A 21,714-nucleotide genomic window follows, 5' to 3' on the forward strand; every position below is an offset into this window, starting at 1 on the left:
TTTACATAAAACCACAGATCCTTTAAGCAAACATTAGCCTTTTAACTTCCTCATGTACTCACCCAATGGCGGAAGCAATAATATCATGGACTTATACCGGAAAGGATGTGCTGATATTTGTTTTAATATACATCACACTTGATCTTATTATTTCTTCCTGCTTGGTATAACAAGTTAAAGTATCCACAAGTAAAACAAGTATCCGCCGCATTCCCAGCCCAGTGATACTTTGTGTGAATTCTGGGATGGGACTTTTGACGCCTTCTGTCAAATCAGCTGTTATGCTACTGGTGATAATCCTGATTATAAGAGTGATTCAGAGATGAAGTGAATCAGAATATGTAACATATTAAACAGGATAATGTTACTTTTCCTCTGCTTTCCTGTATCAAAGAATGAAAGGACAATATGAAGAAAATGCCTTGGATAATGTGCATGCGTATAATTAGCCAACTTTATTAGCTCCGTGACAATATGTGCAAAGTAATAAGGACTGTTAACTAACACTTTCCTACTTTTTTTTTTATCTTAAAAATTGGCTAAGAGAACTTAGATATGCAGTTGTGTTCAAAATATTAGCAGTGTGTTAAAAAACCTAAGTAAAGCTCAAAATCTTTATAATAGCTTTTATTACCATACACTCAAATGCATTGGGAACACTGCACATCCTATTCCAAATCAAAACATGAATAAAAATGATCAAAATGATCAAAATGTCATTACTTCACAGAAAGTGAATCAAAAGGAATATTAGGCTGTTTTAAAATAGCAGTGTATGATTTTTTTCTTTACAAACTTAAACATGTATAAACTGAAAAATGCTTCAAGATTTAGCTTTCTTGTGAATTACTGAACGAATATTTAGATTTATAACTACTGTTTCTGAGAACTGCTTCACATCTGCATGGAGTCAACAAACCTCAAACTTATTGTCTCTGCAGATGGGCTTCTGCAGAGACACTAGTTATATTTGTTTGTAATAAAGGCAACAGTATTAACAGAGGCAGTTCACAAAGTGATTTTGGTGTGCACACCAAAATCTAGACCTAAAAAAATAATGGTGCATGAATTATTAATGGGCATGCCAGTTGACAGAAATAAGTACTTAATTATCATACTTTCTAAGACAGGGCTATTCAATTACAAATTCAACTGGGCCAAATTTTAAAATCAAGAAATGTAGCCAGGCCAGAGATGTTCGGCGCCCAGTAAACAGCTGGTAATGTCAAAATTTCTAACCAATACAGATGAATTTGATGAAAAATATGCACTTTTTATTCATAGCCTCCCTTTTAAATTTGGCAATGTGACAAAATCAAATGAAAAAGTGCATAAAAACACAACAACAGAGCTGTATTTGAACATAACCTGAGATAGTAGAAATGTTTTTGCACTTGAATAAAAATAAAATAAATAGAATGAAAAAATACAATGAAATTCTGTAAATAATAATTTTGGCCACATCTTACCCAGACAAATCTTTGGGTGCATGAAATCTAAATTTGCACAGTTGTAGCTACAGCTGAAAAGGACTTGATTTATACTCGGCTTTTGGGGCTACTTCTGTCAGCATCGCTAGCCACGCTTCAAAACAATGCAGTGCATTGTTGGTAGACTGTTGCAAGGCTACACAGAATGTTGCATTTATGGTCTGAAATATTGTGGGAATTTATGAAAACTTGCAAAACAGGTTGCCCTCTGCATCTCTGGCATGAACACAGGCTGGGCCACTTGGGGGTTGGTTATGGGCCGCATATCGCCCCCGGGCCTCTCGTTGAATAGGCCTGTTCTAAGACATCATTAGCTGTTGTAGAGCAGAATTTAGTTAGTCACAAGTTAGAGCACATTGTTTTATAATGTCAATACGACGAACACATTACACAAGCTGGACAACTCATGCCACAAGGCTTTTTTTCCTGATAGAAGGCCTTACGCATATGCATGTCAGATCATGCATTTTAGTAAACATGTTCACACTTTGTTTTGAATCCTCAATCAGAATAATTTTCATTGGAGTGGAGAAATATTGCACATGCAAACACAGCTTGTGAGTTGTAAGGGCTTCATATTCTTGACTATAGAATAACTACCATCAAAGTGAGACAATTCCATTCTACAACCTTGATTATACAGCGGAGTCTAAACATGCATCTAATTGTGCCCACTTCTCCTTCATGCAGACTAAATGCACCTGAACCTTACAGCATACCTTAACAGGCACTTCATGTGCATTGCAACAGCAAATCTTTTATACGCAGAACTTGATGAACTGCATTATGACACCACTTAAAGAAAAATGCATGACAACATGTAATTTTATAAACTACATTGAAATGACAGTTTTGGAATAAATGAAATAAGACATCACTTCCCTTGAAAAGCACATAAAATCCTAAATGCTGTACATGATTTATGCATCTATCTAGGATGATTTATATCCACCTACACTCCACTTTATTCATTACATGACCGCTGAAGTAATTCCTCCATGTTTGTGTTTAGCTCTTCTTGAATTAGTTGCTGATATAGTTTGTGGTCAATGGTCAGGGCTGACCTTTGAGCATTTTCTTGTACGTTATTACATGTAATTTGTCCCTCAGTTGTCCCTCACTGTGGAGGCAGTTCCTTGACCTGATCTGTGGTGTCTAAATAGGACTGTTGATTTAGGGAAATTGGTTGTGAAGTGTGATGTGGTAGGCTGATGTTGGATCTACATTTTTGCTCGGAATGGAGGCTTTGATTTTGCTCAGTAATGCAATATTCAAAGGTGTTCTTTGTTTTTTGTTTTTTTTTTTGTTAGGGCCCTGTTTTTCACAATTGATGAGGTCGGATGTAGGATATCAGATCAATTGAAATCTTAAGGATGGGTGTCATAAAAGGATAACAAAATCTTATTGGATAAAGTAAGCTTTTTTTTGTTCTAATTTGGATAAAATCACGAGTTTGCTGTGCTCAAAACTTTCAGTCTTAATCCAAAAATTTAGGATAATCCTAATCCAACCACTGAGCTGTGCTCAGGTGTTGTACCAACAACAAAATGTATTTAAATTTTTTGCTCAATCAACTCATTTTTTAACAGTTATTTAAATACCCTAAACACAGAATCAAAATTTAGACGTATTTCACAGGTTTGAAATTAATTGAGCTGTAGTAAATCAAAGAAACACGTGGTCTACTGAAAAAACACCCACACACTGACAAATGAATTGTTTTTTAAAAGTGCACAAAAATTGTAAAAATAATGCACAAATGCATTAGTTTTCCATTGCTTTCAGCCAGTTGTGCTGGCATTCAGCAAACCTAACTGCTGATTCAGAGCAGAGATTTGTTACTGGGCAAAAGATGTGACCTATGTGACAAACTAAGATCAGTTTAGGTGATCAAGCATGAGAGAAAATGTTGGCATTAAATAAGTCTTAGACCAAAAGAAGTCATGCATAGGTACTTAATTGTTATTCTAAACATAGGCATCAACATTTCGGTGCATCTCTAAAAGGCATGTTATCTCCAGATCAACTTAATTAGGGACAGTGTTGTCAGTGGACTGTTGCTGGTAATCTAAATGAACTAAATAATAAACATAACAAGCTTTATGGAGTTAAATTAATCATTTTAACGTCATCATATTGTACTGGAATTATAAATGACTCAGCCTCATTAGTAACAGTGCTCTCACTGTATCCTTGTTGTAGTCTAGCTGAATCTAAAAATAAATGTAAGGTAGTTTAGTATGACATATTATTTTTAACTTCATTATGAATACTGAAATAACAACAGACTAAGAACCAGCCAGCATGCACATGCCTATATTTATGTTATTTCTATGCAGTGTTTTCCACAGGGCTTTAGGAGACTATGGTGGGAGAGACTCTGGACTGTCTAGGGAGGCATGCCACCCTGGGAGGAAAAAGTGTACTTTTTAAGTTAAATGCTTAAATCTTGTGCACTTTCAGAGCAAAATTAAGTGGCTTTATCTTCTGATTTTTTTTTTTCCCTCTTGATTTAACTTAAGCTATTCCAGCAGAAATTTCTGTCACAGCCTTTATTTTCTGTATTTTGGTTACTTTTATCCCTTAATTTATGATGGAGTTGTTATTTCATGTTTGTTAGCCCTGAGAAAACAAAATATATTTAAATGATACTCAAATGTAATTTCTATGTTTAGTTCATGTTCTAGAGAGAAATAATTGATCATTTTTATTACTTTGTTCCTCCCCCTTGGTAATGCATCTCAGCCAGAACTGAAAGTATTTTACTTGATTGTCTCTCTCCTCTCTGCCTCAGTCAGTAAATGTTATTTGTGGGTGCACAAATAAAATAATACTGAAATGATAATTCATGTAAAGCGACATGCCTGATTGAGCCTCAGTCTCATCAATGACAAGCTTTCACACTGTGGTTTGTCAGCTTAAAATGAGAATACAACCGGAGTATTTATTAGATCCTACATGAATATAAAGTAGAGAGGAAGAGGAACAGAAGGCAAACATTTATGTTTTACCTGCAGTTTTTCAAAGCTTGGTGCCCAAGCCCCCCCCACCCCCCACCCCCCCCGACCCCACCCCCACCCCTTTCTCTCTCTCTCTCCCGCTCTGTCACTGTGATCATCGAACTAATGAGATTCTGGTCAGACCAACTGACTGGAAGGACTGGAAAAGCGCTTGTAATCTGGAGTTCTTACCCTCTTTGAAAACAGGATGAAAGCCAGATTGAGCTGAATTACCAGAGGACACAGCCTGAGCCTTCTTAACCAGAATAAAAAAAATGATGAAACAGACTCAAATATATACAGTAGTGGCTATAAACTGCATGGTTTAGAAAATGTTGATTTATTGCACCTTTAGCTCTTGGTTGCCTCCTTAAATGTAGTCTATACTAAATGTAGGATTATACTGACTAGGGGTGTCAATGACTAAGGTTTTCCATAGTCGAATCTGATTCGTCAGATTTTGCCTTTAGTCGACTAATAGTCGAGCAGCGTTTCTGCTAGACTTTTTTGTCCCCAGACCGGCAGTCCCCAAGAATTCCGGCCATTTAGAACAACTATCGGACATTTGCTTCAACATTATTTTGTTGCATTAACAGCAGCAAAACGCATTAATCTCTCTCTTATTTTTTTTGTGTAAGTGGTTTAAAGTATCAAAATGAAAGCTGCACGCTTTTCCTTACACAGATACACAATGTACGCCCACGTTAAACTCATAAACAACAACAGTTAGCTTCACATCAGCACCATTAGCCTGTTAGCACTTTGGCCGCAGCTTACAACAGCAAAATACCATCCTCCACCAACAACAACGAAGCATCCAAACACATAACAAAGGTGCTCTCTTAACTGGACACTGCGTTAAAACTCTACATCTCATGATATCACTGTAACCTCTGCTAAAGCTGGAAATCCAACCATCCTGGTTTATTTGGACTAGTCCCGAAAAGACAAAAGCTCCACAGCGAGTTCTGTCCAGTCCTCCTCTCATTAACGGCTTATCCAAGACTACTTCTGCTAATTAGCTGGCATATGCCTCTCTCTCTCTCTCTGCTGCTGCGTCGGTGTTTCAGACGCTTAACTGTACAGGTCCCTTCATTTCAGCCTCTTCATCACTTGCAGCGATGACACAAAATCCCTCCATACCGCTGATGATATTAAACCTTTGGTTAACCCGGAAAACCTCACTTAGATTAAAATTCTGCTTTATGAGAAAGCTCTGGTCAAACTTTCCCACTTTCCCTGCATAATCCCCAGCGACTATGAGCTTGCGCCGAGAAATAGACTTGCTTTGACGTCATCATGCATACATAATTAGCCATGTGCTTGCCGTCTGAGGTGATAAACAAACCCAGTACCGCAGGACAGTGGGTGGAGTCTGATTCGACTTTGAGGCTCATAGTCGAATCAGACTCCTCTGAAGCGAATCGTCCAATCGCCGACTATTCTAGGTCACCCCAATACTGACCTTACAATCAGTGATGTTATAATCTGGGTAAATGCAAATTAGAACTGACTTGTCTAAAGTTTAGAAAACAGTGTGGAAATGGTTAAAATAGAGCACTGTTTATTTAAGACAGAATCAGATCAGTGATTAAGTTTGTTTGTAAAATGTGGCTAATGTTAGCAGTGCTTGCACCACCAGTTAACCATCTTCTTTGCATGGTAACATTGACATTCCTGTGCTGAATATATTAAGTATTGCGATTGATACATGTTTATTTGCTATTAACGGGAGCTACACTAGCCAGTTGTGGCAGGTAGTTGCATACAGTTTAGAGAGAACATTTGACCAGGATTGTAGGCTGAAAAAAAATATATATCAGGAGGTTGGTTAACCAACCAGTTAAATGTAATCTGATGTTGACTACTGAGGAGGCCAGATGTTTAATTGTTTAGCTGGTTAATCATGTGCATCCCTACTGCTAAGAGAAGTTTTTAAGACTAAAGCAAACTTCAGTATTAAAGTTAATCAAAAAACGTGTCTGTGGATCAGTCCTCCACACTCCTAAAGCAAATTTGTTTTTTTGTTTTTTTTTTTTGGCCTTTTTACACATGTGAAATGTTTATCTCAGCTGTAACACGTTACATCAAGTTCATAAATGAAAGCTCCTGTTTTGGTTTTCCATTTTCCTGTCTGGAGAAAATTGGATGTGCCATCAAAGTCAACAGGCTCAGTGACTAATGTGTTAATATCACACTGTCTCCACTTTGACACTGAAGATTTATTTTGTCCCTGTCCCTGACTTGCCCTCTGCCTCTTCCTTGCTCTCTTTTTAATAAGGGATAAGCGTTAATAACAGCTAGAAACCTTTTACGCCAAAGTCACATTTTGATTTATATCTTGTTTTTTTAATCTAATTTGAATTGATCATTACATGATCAATTTAAATAGGATGTTGTGAGCAAGACATAAAGATATGACTTTAAATAAGCAGAGCAAGTCTGATTATCATAGCACTTACATTTAACACCTATTCCAATTTCCAATTATGTCTGACAAAAACAAACCAAACGATTTTGTGGCCAGGGTTAGGGTTAGCAGATACTTTCTCAGCCTCTACTTTTTGTTTCCAGTAACCTGAAAACGTAATGCAGAGCTGAAGTGGTAAGATTTAATGAGTTCAGTTTCATTTAAAATGTCACTTAGCTGTAGGCTGTAAGATTTAGCATCACCCCACGAATGGCTCATTTTTTTACTTTCAAAATGGATTAAACAGGCAGCCTCTTGAAAATGTAGCTGTGATCTAAAAGGCTTCATCTTTGTCTGCCTTTATAGAACTCCTTTTCTTGATATTTTATCCTAAACAGCACAAATACAACATGACTATCTAATTTTGGAAATGTTTTTGTCAAGTCTTTTTTGTTTCTTTTTGACGGTGTGTACAAAAACCAACATTGTTTGGCGAGCATACAAACATGACGGTGTGCTGCACATCAATACTTGTCCACTCCAAACCTCTTTCCCCAATACATGAAACATCAAGGACAACAAATGTACATAAAAAAATACATAAATACATGTTAGAGTTGATTGGGTTGTCAAATGTTTGTCTTTTTATCACAGAGAAATTCTTTTCTCTGATTTGTGAAGACTGTTGACTCTCAGTCAGTTTCCCTCTTGGATGCCACTCTGTTATTACAGAGTGTTTCAAATGATTATGCAAATCGGCTTTTAGTGCCATAAACATTCCATTTTTTGTTTTTCTATTAAACATATGGATGGTATTGTGTTTCATGGCTCTTTGGGTCTCTAAATTCAATCTAGACACCTGTGATAATTAGTTTGCCAGGTGAGCCCAGTTAAAGGAGAACTACTTAAGAAGTCTTGCAGTTTTTCACTTTGTATGAGATGAATCTAGAATATTTGGAAGTTTCATTTATAGATTAAATCACTGCAAAACAATTAACCTTTTCATGATATTCCGAAATTTTAAGATGGACTAGTTTACTCGTATACAAACCTTCATACTAGGGATGGAGATTAAAACTCTATTCCATAAGGACCCGGTTTTGTATTTTTCTTAACCTGTTAATCAATAGCCTTTTAGCTTATCAAGACTGCTGCTTTGTCTCCAGAGTTCTGTGATGCATCGTCATTTTATCCTGTCAAAACCATCAACTAGTTTTCATAAGATGAAACATAAGCCGACTCACATCAGTACCTTTGCTTGTCAGCTCGAAGAAAACGAAAGACTCCAGCTTTGCAAGGTGTAATATGAACTCATACCACTGTCTTAAGCTGCGAAAGGACAAGTGTCTTCTTCATCTGCTCAGATCAGGGCTGAAAAGTACTCCCAAACATTGCAGCTTGTCCAGTTGGTTAAGATATTAATCCAATGTTACAATGTGTTGAATCTGGCAGAACAAAAGTTGATTAGCTCAATAGCTTAGCTTTAATAGCTGCAGATGGCTATTTGATGATGCATTCAAGGTCAGATCGCCGATAAAATGTAATGATTTGTTACAATACATTTCGACTTTTTTGTGTGTCTGTTTGCCAAACAACCAAAAGAAATTGATATTAACATCGATTAGGACTTTTTTTGCTGTTTTTTTTTTTTTTAAATTTAAATCACTTTTTTTTTTTTTTTAATTGCAACACTGAAAACTTTGTGTAACAAACAAGTCACTGTAACAAACTAGTACACCTTCGATTAGGACTTAGAATAATAAGCAGTCTTGACGAGGGTATCAGTATCAATAAATATTGACAATTTCTATATCAGACTTCATGTAAAACTTCAAACCTGATAATGTATACCCCTTGGGAAATTCTCAGAGTAATGAAAAACATTATAATGACTTTGTACAATTTCCATTTCCATTTGCAGATGCAATCTTGCCTGACCTGTTGATAGTCTTTACCAGAGTTTAAATGAAACGGTTGTCACAGTAAGAATCTGAAATCTATGAGTGCATCGCCCTTTTACTGAGATGCACGACCACCCTTTCCAATTAAATCTTAACATCTGTTCCCCTTTACCCTCCTTATCAAAGCTGTTTATTGAATAGTTGTGAATATGAATGTTTCATATGAAGAAGTCTGCGTCTCCATCAGTTGTAGTAGAGTTTGTCTTTTGACAGACAACTACTTTAAAAGATGGTTTAATTCTTCTCTTCTTTCTTCTTTCAGCTTTGTACTACGGGTACTACATGCTCCCTGATGGAACGTTCTGCTTGGCCCCACCTCCCCCAGGCATAGAAGCCACCTCCTATTACAGCACTATGCCCTCAGCTGTGACAACCACTGCTACATCTTCTGGTGCTTTGCATAATGCGGGAACTACATCCACATCCACCTCTTCTGTTACCGTCACAGTGGCACCAGCAGCTACAGCCCCCATTCAGGTCACCAGCTCTGCTGCTCCTGCTGTTGTGACAGAAACCAGGTATGAAGTAACTGGCTTCCATGGATAATAATATTTTATTGTAGTTTCTTTAAGTTTTAGTTGCATTTGGCTTGAATCATTAGATCTCATCAAATATAAATTTTTATGAACCCTTTTGATGAAAAGATATTGAGCTATAAAAAAGCCTATCAAGACTGACATTGAAAAGCACTTTGCCTAGTTAAAGTTTTTATCTTTGAAGTTAAACATTATCCGTTTTTTGATTAGGATGTTTGGAATCAGTCTTTTAATGCAACCTGTAGTTTTATTGTGCAATATGAAAAAAATCACAACAGAATTTTGATGCCAGTATCTTTAATTTCTTATCATAGCAGTCTGAAAGCTGAACCTCAAGTCTCTGCAGCAGCCACTCCAGCCGCACCAGCCATCATCCCCCCGCCACCGGACATCCAGCCAGTCATTGACAAACTGGCCGAGTATGTCGCTAGAAATGGGCTTAAGTTTGAGGCCAGTGTACGTGCCAAGAACGATCCGCGGTAAGTGTTCACACCGAAAAATAAATCCATTGGCCCTGTCAGGTCTTGGTTTTAGGAAGTCGTGTCAGTAAATTTTCTCTTCAGATACTGCAGAACCTCTTCATCATCCTCTGGCTCATCTTTTATGGGTTCTCACCTTTCATCTTATTCATATCCTTCTCTCTCTGCCTGCTACAGGTTTGACTTTCTGCAGTCTTGGCATCAGTACAACACCTATTACGAGTTTAAGAAGAATTACTTTATGCATAAGGAAGGAAAAAACCTGCCAGAGGTATTCTAAGCTTTATATACAGTATGCTCTGTGTGTATGTGAGTTAATGAATGTGTTCTGTTGTGCATAAGAATCTATGAGTTGTCCTCCAGCTTTGTGCTCCAATTAACACATTGCCATGACATTTGGCAACAGTACTTGCAGCCCCTAGTTAATGAATCCTAATAGATATAGTAACCATACAGCCACATTTTTCTGGCAGCTGCTCGAGAAACATTAATGAGGAAACCTTTTAAATGAAGCTCTTAATAGGTTAATAAAGCTTTGCCAAATAGCACATGATAAACACTATTGACAGTATAGATGCTAGTGGAGAAGGCCAGTTAGAAAAGAAAGGACGGTCATAGGCAAGGCAAGGAAGGGCAGGTTCATAGTGCTATTCAAAATCCTTCTACAAATTAACAATCAGAGCTGTAAATGTGACAAATGAGACACCAACATACTCAATATATATGATCAAAAGAAAAAAAATAATTACATTAAGCTAAAATAAGAAATCTGGATAAAATATACAAGAAAATATCAAGACCAATTAAAAAGTAAATTGCTTTTTTAATCAGTGTAATAAAGTTAATAGGTGGTGACTGAAATTTTGAGCAGGCAGCAGTTAAAAATGTTTATGACTTGTTTTATCAGATTTAACTGATTGAAAACTCCAGATTTTCCAGCAGCTTGTTCCATAGTTTTAGAGTGTTGAAATAAAAAACTGCCTCACTTTGTTTGGTCTTAATTCTGAGAACAAAGAGTAAACCTGCCCTGAGGACATTAGGGGTCTTAATGATACGTGGTGATCCAGCAGAACAGTTCTCAGCTGGTGGGTTGTGGATCTGTTTTCAGCAAATATGTGCCTCCTAGAAAGAAAAAAAAAAAAAAGGGAAAGACTCTGATATATAGAAGCTCTAAGCAGACTAATGCCCAGATGTTTTTAAAGGATGTGCTTTTTTAGATATGTTCTTTCTTTGCTAAGCTAAAGAATTTGTACCATCCAGGGTCCAAACTGCAACAGATCTCATTAAATAAATTCAAGCAGTTGAAGATTTTTGGAAATTTGGGTTTCTATTTCTCATGAACCCATTTGAATGAATGCCTTCAAGGCCAAATGAGACGTTGGTGTGCTTCTGCCTTTAAGATCTGATGTTACATCAACACATTTTGAATGATCATATCATTTTCAAACTGCATCATTATTAACTAAAATGTTGATGGGATAGAAGATGTTTGGTTTTAGCCTCTATGTGCTGAAGATACATGAAAAAGTATTTACAGTTGAGCAGTGACAGATGTGTGATTATCCCTAAAGATGTCTGACAGTCCTAGTGAGGGAAGTAACACAGGGCGGACTACAGCAGTATTTGAAATGACAACACAATAAACAAAAATGATAAATTGCAATAAACAATAAATTGGATGAGAATAACAAAATTTAGACAGTGATCAAGATTTTGATGTAACTGTGGATGAGGAGTAGTTTTGACGAGGAGGATGGGGTTTAATTGGTTATTGAAAAAATTTTAACAAACTTAAGGATAAAGGGGATTATTTACTGTTACAGCCAAGGGATAAACCGTCTGAGACGGATGATGTCGTACACTACAAGAAGAGGCGCATGTTATCTAAAGTTGATTAACTTCTAAACTATAAATCATAGCCACTTTTTCCTTGTAGAAGCCCTCTGTTCTGACATTTTAATGAACTTGGGTGACTTTGATTAAATCCACACCAGTAACTCCAACATCAAAGTTCTTTTTTTATCAACTTTTTTGATTGTTCCTGCAGCTAGCTTCAGCATTAGCCACTGTCATCTTTCCCACAATGCATTGTGGCACAGCTGTGACAGCCAGTGGCAGGCTGTCATGTTGTAACGTCATTCTCTGCCAAATCTGTGCCTGCTTCAACACTTTGAAACTGGATGAGAGAGCCTGGGGAGTTTATGATGGAGAGAAAGAGACCGAGACTGTGATGTGTCCCTCTGTGTCACTGTAGACAGAAACCCCTTTGAATAATAACTAAAAAGAAACAACGGACCACAAAATGCAAGCAATTATGTGAATATTTTGAAGACTTTTTTTCACAGAATATCTTTTTCTTCTTTTTTTGGTCCCTAAGAGATGGGAGAATAAGTTTGTGCAAAAAAATCCCTTAGTCACCACTGTTTACTGTGTGTAGTGTATAAAAACCTTTGAGTTTTAAATGCTGTTTGGATTTTTCTTTTGTCTTTATAGACCCATAAACTTTTTTAAGATTCATGTGACATTACTGCAGCACACATATTCTTAAATCATTGTCCTGAACAAATGGATGTTTAGAGCTTGGTTAATGTTTTACATAACCTGGCACGCCAGATGGATTTGTTTCACACATTCATCTGGAAAACCACTAATACACAGTTTTTGGGAAAGGGCAGAGCCTTTGAAAAAAATACTCTTTAGGGTGATTGGATGAACGTTCTGTCTGTCACATCTTTACAGGGCCAATTAGAGCAACAAAATACATGACGTAGTTGCCAACAGCTGCACCTACCCCCCTACCGAAGGAATAAACTCCATTAGAGCTGCATAACTCAAATAATGGCGACTGTAAACATGTCAGTACACGACTATTGTCGTTTTTGAAAAGAAAACAGCTCACTGCTGTTCTTTGTTCTTCTTTTAATGAAGAAATGTCGTCAAGTTCTGATGAAACTGGCACTTCAGCAGCATCCGCGCTCATGTCTTCCACCATAATTGCACTGGCCTCTTGTTGCTCCTTGCTTACATCACAACTCTGCTGCATCCGAAAGTACAGCCCCTTGACGTTGATTGATCCTGTCACTTTCTGACCGGGCCCAAACAGTTCAGAGTGGAGCTTTGCAAGATGGATTTGCCAGTGAGAAACACGGAAACGGGTGTATCCATCTGCTTTACAAGGTTATGTTTTAAAGGCTTTTTAAGACAAAGAGTCCAGGCAAGACGGAATGGTTAAAAAACAGCATAGGGCTGACAGGGTGAAGCTTTTAAATATATTTGCTTCATGCTGTATTTGTTCCAAAGGCTTAGAAATGAAGATATTTATAAACATTGAAATCCTGTGCTGTTTTTCAGAAAACTTCAGGTTCTGGGATGTTGTTTTCAACAGTACTTAGATTTCAGAGGCTGTTTTTAGGTCTCAATGGGTTATGGAGGTTGCGGTTGGTCCTAAAGCTATACCAGTTGAGAACCACTGAACCAACAGATCTGATTTTGGCCTAAGACCATTTATTGCTTCACAGATTTGGGTTTTAAATCCAACCTTTGACATACATTTAGCCAGTTTAGAGATCTGTCAATTTGTGTAATATGTTACTTTGTCAGTGCTGGCTAGGACACTAACAGCAGCTTTCTGGATGAGCTGCAGCTGTTGGATCATTTATTATTTTCTAAAATCTGACACAGTTACAAAAATCCAGTATCCTTATTTTCTTGCGACATTTTAAAGAAGGTTGTCGGCAATTTTTACCTGTTTTACCAGGGATGTGTCACTAAAGCATCAGCAGAAACAATGCTTGTATTAATAATGATAGAACTATGATCTGAATGAAGAAACTGAGTAATAGTAATGTTCTTGACAGTTGACATTTTTTAGAGTTATCATTGTGGTGATCTTTTCTCTTTGTTAGATGTTGGAGTCTGTTTGTGTTCACTTATTCCTTTGCTGTATTATTTTAATTCTGTTGCTCTGTGTTAGGAGATAAAAGTTTAGTGATTGAAGCGTTAAGGCCTCACCTCAGAAGGTGACCGTCACACCTAGACTGAGCTCAGCCCTCTAATTTGTCTCCTGTCATCAGCCCTACCTCTCCACACATGTATGTAGTTCAGTTTGATAGAATTGCAGCCGAAGTTTAGATAAGGGGAAAAGGTTGTCTGAGCATTCACTGCACTTACATTCAACCTTGAAATTACACCCTTTTTGGTTGCTGATAAACGAAGACCTTCCATGCTAAAATTAGAAACCTGTGTTAAGATGACGGACAAAAATGGCACATTGAAAATGACTTTTCTCCCATTGTTTCAATTTTCCAGCTCTGCATGGCCTCTATAGCAACTCTATCACTGTCTGTATACCAGCAATAGAACTGAAATCCAATTGTGGTGCATCAGAGCCTCAGTGAGGCTTCACTCTCAATTAGCAGCAGTGCCAACAGACTTGTAGCACTCTCACTTGATCCACTCGCTAGTGGCTTCCCAGCGGCACATTGTCTTATAAGCTCTATGGCATATTGTTTAAGATGTGATAAGGTAGGATTGTATTGATCCCCACAGGGAATAATGTGTTGTTTACCAGTAACTGTCGCCTCTGTTTTGGCAAGGGATTGTTGTTCTTCGAGTTGAAATCCCCTTAAGGCTTTAAACCAATCTCAAATTTAGGGGAAAAAGAAACATGGCTTGTACTGCGACCACACCCAGAAGACATATAAAAGATTTTGTACAAAATCAGCAAAACAACCAAAGTATCAGTGTTCACATATAAACCTGCTGACATGTACTTAAATGAGAGAAAAAAAGAGATATTGCCATGCCAAGGATTGACTTACAGTTTCCTTTAGTTATCTTTACTATTCCAGATTTAAAGATTTTATCAGTAAATATATATTTTTTTCCCTGCTAAAATAGTTATATAAAAACATAAATTAATTTAACATTTTAATGCTTTTAGATAACATCCTTTAAAGTGAAATCCAACAACCTCCAACACACTAGATATGTTGGAATGAGATCGCTGTAAATATGTGAAAACACAGGTCTGTGTGTGACTGAATTTTTGATTTAGTTCCTTTAAAGTTTTTTTCACAACATTTGTATCAAGGCTTAACTTGGCAGGGCAAAGTGTAGCGCCTAATGACATCACAGAGCGCCAAGAGAGTTTACCCGCCCCCTAACACTACAACGATATATAATCGCAGAGCATTTTGTCTAAATGCAGTCTTTTGTTAGCTGATGTCACTGCCTTCATTGAAAATTAACAGCCAGCTAAAATCTGTGTTTTTGTTTATTTTGAGGTAAATTTGCCAAGTCTACCAGCCACAGCCATCTTTGGGTCAAATAAGTATCACTTCTATCTCTCTGGCACAGAGCCAGCATTGTTCAATGTGAGGTAAGGAGGCAGGCTGAGGTTAAATGCTTGAGTACTACTTGCTTATTTTCCACTTGAACCAGGCACAGCAGAGCAAACATATTACCTGGTGAAGGTTTGTTTTCATCCATATTTCATGTTCTTAAGTCCTGGATGATTAACAAAAGCAGGCTGTGGCTTTGTCTGTTGTCTGTTGTCTGTTAGCATCGTGATGCTAAAGTTTAGTTAAGTGTCAGTAGTATAAAGACTTTTATTTCGTACAGCAGCATCAATATATTGGGTGTTTCAAGCAGCAAGACGTCTTAAATGGGAGAAAAAGATAACTTCACAAAAATGTAAACAATGAGAAACAAGGAATACCTGAAGTGTTAAATCTGGGATGAGAAAATGAAACTGAGAAGTTTCAGCACTACACTGTCTGCCTGTCATGGCATAAATGTGATTGTTTCTCTGGTGGCACAAAAAGAGAGTTGTAACATAGCAGCATAGCAGACAGATGAGTCCTCCTTTCAGGTTGTAGCATTTTTTAAAATGTAAGAGGATCTTCTTTCTGGTGAGTGGGTGCGGCTTTGGTGCATTTAACCAACATCAATCAGCACCTGGAGCAGGTATTGCAGCCTATTTTTCATAATTTTGAAGCTTAATTTTTTAAACTTAGAGATATTTTTCATGACTGAAATTTGGCCTAGTTCACAACACAGACACCTGTCATACAGCTAATCTAATATATATATATATATATATATATATATATATTATCAAAATTTTTACTTGATCAGAAGTTTAAATTTACTAGATCAGAATAGTGCTAACTGCTGTTTTCACAAAAGCTATTGGTGTTATTAGTTAAAGGCTGTTTATATTGGAGTAAAATTCATTTTGCAATAAGGCAGGAGTTATTAGGAAAATCCACAGTGGATACTAATGGCAGGTGGCGGAATTACAGTTTAGTATTTTATGAGGATTTTTTTTAATTGACTTGTGATTGACATTAACCATTGAGCCTGCTAATCATACACATCCCTAATTTGAATGAGAATTAATGATACTTCTGTAAGGTAGAGTGTAGAGGTTTTTAGCCTGTTCAGTTGGATAAAAATGAAAGTAGGAATAATTTAGAAATAATATCAAGTATAACCAGATACATTTAAGTTTGATTTTTTGAAGGAAACTGTAATTTGAACCATGTTTCAGTGATAGTTTGGTGTTTTTGAAGTGGTAATGTATGAGATACTTTTTAGTGACAACTTTATCAGCCACAGGAGATGCCAGTCAGTAAGGCTTCTTTGAAGAGAGACCTGCTATTGTGCAGGAAAAGAAGCCAGACTATGCAGCTATGAAAAAAAATTTAAAAAATTGTAACTGGTCTTTCTTTAGAGGGACCACACTGGGCAGCATCTCCTGTAGCTAATAAATTACTTTTGCCTCTTGAAAAATACCAAACTGCCCCTTTAACATAAAAACAGCACCTTTGGTGACCATAACTTTCCCGTTTTATCTTTATTGCTTTTGTACAGAATGCTATCTTTGTGAATCCTTGTGTAGATTTTTCTGTAGCACAAGTAGGAGTGTTTTATCTCCAGAAACTTAGAGAAAAACTACTTACTTTGACTAACTCAAAACAATAAGTCTCATAATTTTGTTCCAAATCTCTCAGATATGCTTGTGGAAACATACCTAGCAAGCAGATTAAAGAGTAGGTACAATGCCAGCATCAGGAATCTTTCTGCCTGTGAGTCTTGTTTAGAAATTGACCTTTTCTTTATTAAGAGTCCTGCCAAGAGGGCTTCTAACTAAGCTGATGAAGGCTAAGAGATGCATTAAGTATTTTCCAGGTACCGTAATAAATCTTATACATGGCATACAATGAAAGCAATTATGACCTCAACTCCTTCAAAACACAGCCTGCTTGTCTGCCAAGGTTTCTTTAGACTGTGATCTCATGGCACCATTGAAGATGAATGATATTTAAGTAGGGCAGCATAGTCACCAGGTATTTTAAGTGCTTTAAAGAAGTAATAATGCAGTCTCATTCCTAGTCATTGACCTTTTAACATTCACATTTTCAATAAATAAAACATCAACCTTTTGCAATTCATGATGTCCATGATTTTAAACAGGATGTTTATCATTTAACTTAAATCCCATCAAGTTTCCTTTGCTGGTGTTTTCATGCCATTTAAGCTTAAGGTTACTTTTTACATGCATATTCTTTAGCATAAATTCAAGGTTTGTTTTCTGTGCTTTTACTCAGACTGGGAAGGCAGAAGTGCAAAAAGTGAGGGAGAAAGTTTTGCAAGGAGCAATTTGTCTTACCGTGAATCAAATCAATTAGCTTGTCAGAGTGCAGAGGAGTGTGGCCCATTATGACACAGCACAGGCTGCTCAAACAAGCAGCTGCTCGGCTTTTCTATCAACAAACCTGTCGTGTGTTTGTGATTGGTGCTGCAGCTAATGGGATGCAGATATCGCTGCTCTCAGTCAGTGCCATTATTTATAGTTTCACAGTTAATGAAAAAAGTGAGAAAGGGCTAAATTAAGTCAAAGCAGACAGCAGCAGGATGTGAAACCAGTTTTGCTCTCTGTATCATATTTTAGATCTTAAGACTGTGGCAGTTTTTGGGTGGATAAATGATAAATTTTTAAAAGACAGTTTCTAAATGGTGAAAATGATAACCCTTATCTGCTTTCAGTTAAGTGGTTCTGCACAGTTGGTGTTAAGAAAGTCATGAGTTGATCTTAATAAGCAGAGTTACATGCGATACCTCAATTTTAAGAATGAAACACAAAGTGTCATAGTTAAAATTATGAATTAACCTGACCTAAAACTCTCCTTTTTCAGTTTAAAATGAAAAAAAATATATATCCTCAGAAGCACTAATGCAATATGATGGTTTGGTAGGGGCTTGGATGTAGTTAAAATCTTAGATAATCATATAGACTATCAGTCATAGATTACAGGAAGATGTGAAGTAAAACTCATCAGATGAATTCATTGGACCAGTAGCTGGAAGAGTTATTCAAGTAGAAGCTTAACTAGACAGTTAAATTTGGACAGAGTGCAGCAGTTTTCATCCATTTTCATCCACTATCTTGTTCAGTGTTCATAAACAATATTTAATGAGTGTGACATACTACTTTAGTTGAAAGTTTGTCTTACCAATTTTAAACATAATGTTTCCAAGAAAATAAAGCTGTTCAATGTTTTAACTACCCTTAAACTGAATGTAGCAGAAGACATTTAATATATTAGTGAAATTAAATGTACACTCTACCCTTGAAGCAGCCTTCAAGAACACCAACATGCTGGCCCCCAAACATCACTAGTGATGCATGGTTGCTCCTCCCCTCTCACCTGCAGGTTTACTTTCACATTAGTAGCATCATTCCAATGGTTCGCACACGGTCGGCTTGTAAATCTACCAAAAAGACAAAAGAAGAAGGAGCGACCATAGCAGCCATCAGCTTGATGTAGGGGTATGTAATATTGAAAAAAAAAAATCATCTGAAGATTTTTTTTATGGCAGGGTCATGATGTTGATTTTATCATTTCTTTTCATTTTTGATTTTAAGTCCAACTTCTATGAGCAAAACAAAGAGAAAAATGAAAAAAACATTCCCATTCAATGTTTTAAAAGCACAAATACTGACTTTAATACTAAACTTTATGTTGTTTATCTTTTTTCTTCTGCAACGGCCTGTTGGTCAGTACATGAAATATTTTATTATTTGCCATTTTATAGTTGACGCTACTAATTAAGGCGAGTCTGTAGGTCTTCTCCCGAAATATTTTAAGCATTCAACATGATAGAATTATGACTTTTCTGTGCCTCCTTTTTTTGTCTTTAAATCGTGTTCAGTGTTCATCAGGTACATTTTTACACACTGATATTTATTCTAAAATGTGAACTGTTGGGAGAATTCATAAAGCTGTAGCTTTATACAAGTAACCTGTTCATATGCAATAGTATATGACACAGGTTGGTAAGAATGATAAAACAAGTAAACATAACCCAGGATGGGATTCATTTCTGTGATACATGATCATGAAATGAAGAAATAACCTTCTCCTACAGTAATACAGTCTTGATTTTTATTCATAACAGACGTGGAAGGATGACTTTTTTGTCACACACCTGTCGGCTGCAGATTGAACTTGTGGCATTATCCCAACAGGTTTAGCCTCATGTGGAGAGATAGTGATATTTGTTACTTAGTAAAACACTGAAAGAACAGAAGAATATCCACTAGAACAACTGTAAAAACACATCTAGATCTTCCTCTGCTGCACTCCCTGTGTTACATAGCCATGCAGTGAAGAAAGCAGTGCTGACTGTGTTTCTGTGGCCTTGGCCTCTCATCTTTCTGACTCTCATGATACAGTCTCTTGAAATTGTCAAAAAAGTTTGCAAACTTTGTGCACATCATCCAAATAATGGTTCTAAGCATGATGACTGTTGAGAAAACCCCGAAGCAGTTCCATATAGGCCAGTTCGAGCTCTTTAAAAGGGTGTAATCTTAGTTTCATTTTCACCGCTCTGTAGGAAGGCAGAAGAGGAGGGGGTCAGTGAACATAGATATAGTCAAGTAGAATGCGACTCTGCTTCTGCTGATCTCTAATACATTCTATTTTTTCAGGATCAAATATCGTCCTATTGCATCCTAATACTGTCCATTGTGCCACTGTGGATGATGTTATTTTTGATAAGCTATCAACTTCACTCTTCCTACTTCTGCATCTACCATGCAGCTCAGAGCTTGGTCTGTGCTGTGTTGACATTTAGAATTGGTTTTACAACTCCACTCCAATTTATTTCAATGAATAAAATGTCCACTAACTAAATAGAGGTGAAATAACCTTACATTTAGTGATGCAACATAACAATGCTCAATTCTCCTCAGCACTTAGAGTCGAAATAAATACGGCATAATAATGGAGCAACATTGAACTTATAATTGCACTAATAATTGCATCAATAAACAAAGTAAATCAAGTCTCAGGCTGGTTGTAGTGCTTTACTTGAAGTTGATGTAGCTTTATTTTTCCAAATGGGATGTCAGCCTCAACCTCCATAGCCACCAAATCTTCAACTGTCTGCTTGAATCCGCTGACTTTTTTTCTGTGACCCCGTGGGTCTTTATCTGCAGTATATAATTGAATCTGCTAACTTGTATGAGGCAGCAATGCTTGTCTGTATAGGAGCGCTGACCTGGCTAGTGTTAGCAGCATATTTTCTTCCTTGTTTTCATGGCTTTTGGACAACAAGTGGCCATCACACATATTTTTGTTTATTTATTTATTTATTGTTCACACACAAGAAATATAATATATGTAAGGAAAACTTTTACAGCACTTACATCTGTGATTCTGTGATCCTGAAAATAAGAGAGTCTTAACAGACCACAAATATTATATTTACATGACCCATCCCACATGGAATTAGCCAGACACATTAACTAAAAATGATAAACATATAAGTGCCCCCCCAAAACACATTTAAAACACTTCAGGAGGGAATATGAAACATACGCACAGACAAAAGTGCCATGTTCAGAATCATTCCTGAGACCATCCCATCAGGCGGGCATGTGCATCATTCCTTGGACTTGTACACTTGTGTTCACATTGATCAAATAAACTGGACTTGAGGCCAAGTGTGCCCTGATTGGAGTCTCATTGTGAAACCACCCTTAGATTCCTGCTTATTCTCTCCACTGGCTGTGGATCAGTGGTGAGGTCTGTTGCCTCATCTTGTCGGGGTTCAATCCCCAGTTTCAGAAAGTCACATGAGAAAAAAGGGACTAATGCAAGACCCTGAACCCCAAATTGATCCCACTGTTGTGTCAGCTAATGTGTATATGTAGGAGTGAGATTAGTTCATGCTAACAGACACTTAAGATTGCTACAGCTACAGGTGTGGATGGAAAGAAATGATTTGAATGGGCAATAAGTGTAAAAGCTCTGAAAATAGTCAGAAAACAGGAAACGTGCTATTTAAGCTCAACCCCATGTACCGTTTACCTCTAGTAGCCGAAAACCTGTTTACCAGTGGTGATTTTGTTGCCCTCCTGATGCATGTTCCCATTTATAGTAAAGGATTATGAGTTTTCAAACCTCACTGTGTCTGAATGTACCAGCAATGAATGCCAATCAAGGTATATAAGAGATTTAAGGGCTAAGCTACATGTGTCAAAGAGAGCAAAATCAAAATCCTGCCAATCTCATCAAAGGTCCTAACAGAACAGTTTAGAGTGAGTTTCATTTCGCTTCTTTTCTGGTGAACTTTGATTTTTTCTAGACTTTTCCAGGAGTTATATTCTCTGGGGCCACTCTAAAGTGCTTTGGCTGTTGAAAGCACTGTTCAATTACAGCTGAATAGTGGGAAGGAGTCTTTGAAGCATTCTTCAAACATGGTAAAATGAACCTCATGAGGTTAGGCTTTTTTTTCTCCTGCCGTGGCTTTGGCTTCATCACTACTT

At 37.0% G+C, this 21,714-nt stretch overlaps 1 protein-coding gene across 1 annotated transcript in view; it reads left to right on the top strand.

Moving 5' to 3' along the window:
• LOC121525012 (splicing factor SWAP) overlaps nucleotides 1-21,714 on the top strand; it is a 105,773-nt gene that overhangs the window by 32,621 nt on the left and 51,438 nt on the right. Inside the window, exons 8-10 of the mRNA XM_041810698.1 lie at nucleotides 9,123-9,378; nucleotides 9,711-9,875; nucleotides 10,053-10,146. Of these exons, the coding sequence (XP_041666632.1) occupies nucleotides 9,123-9,378; nucleotides 9,711-9,875; nucleotides 10,053-10,146 (515 nt within the window). The remainder of the gene's footprint in view (nucleotides 1-9,122; nucleotides 9,379-9,710; nucleotides 9,876-10,052; nucleotides 10,147-21,714) is intronic.

The sequence above is a fragment of the Cheilinus undulatus genome, linkage group 17 (assembly GCF_018320785.1).
Source record: "Cheilinus undulatus linkage group 17, ASM1832078v1, whole genome shotgun sequence".
Classification (NCBI taxonomy): Eukaryota; Metazoa; Chordata; class Actinopteri; order Labriformes; family Labridae; genus Cheilinus; species Cheilinus undulatus.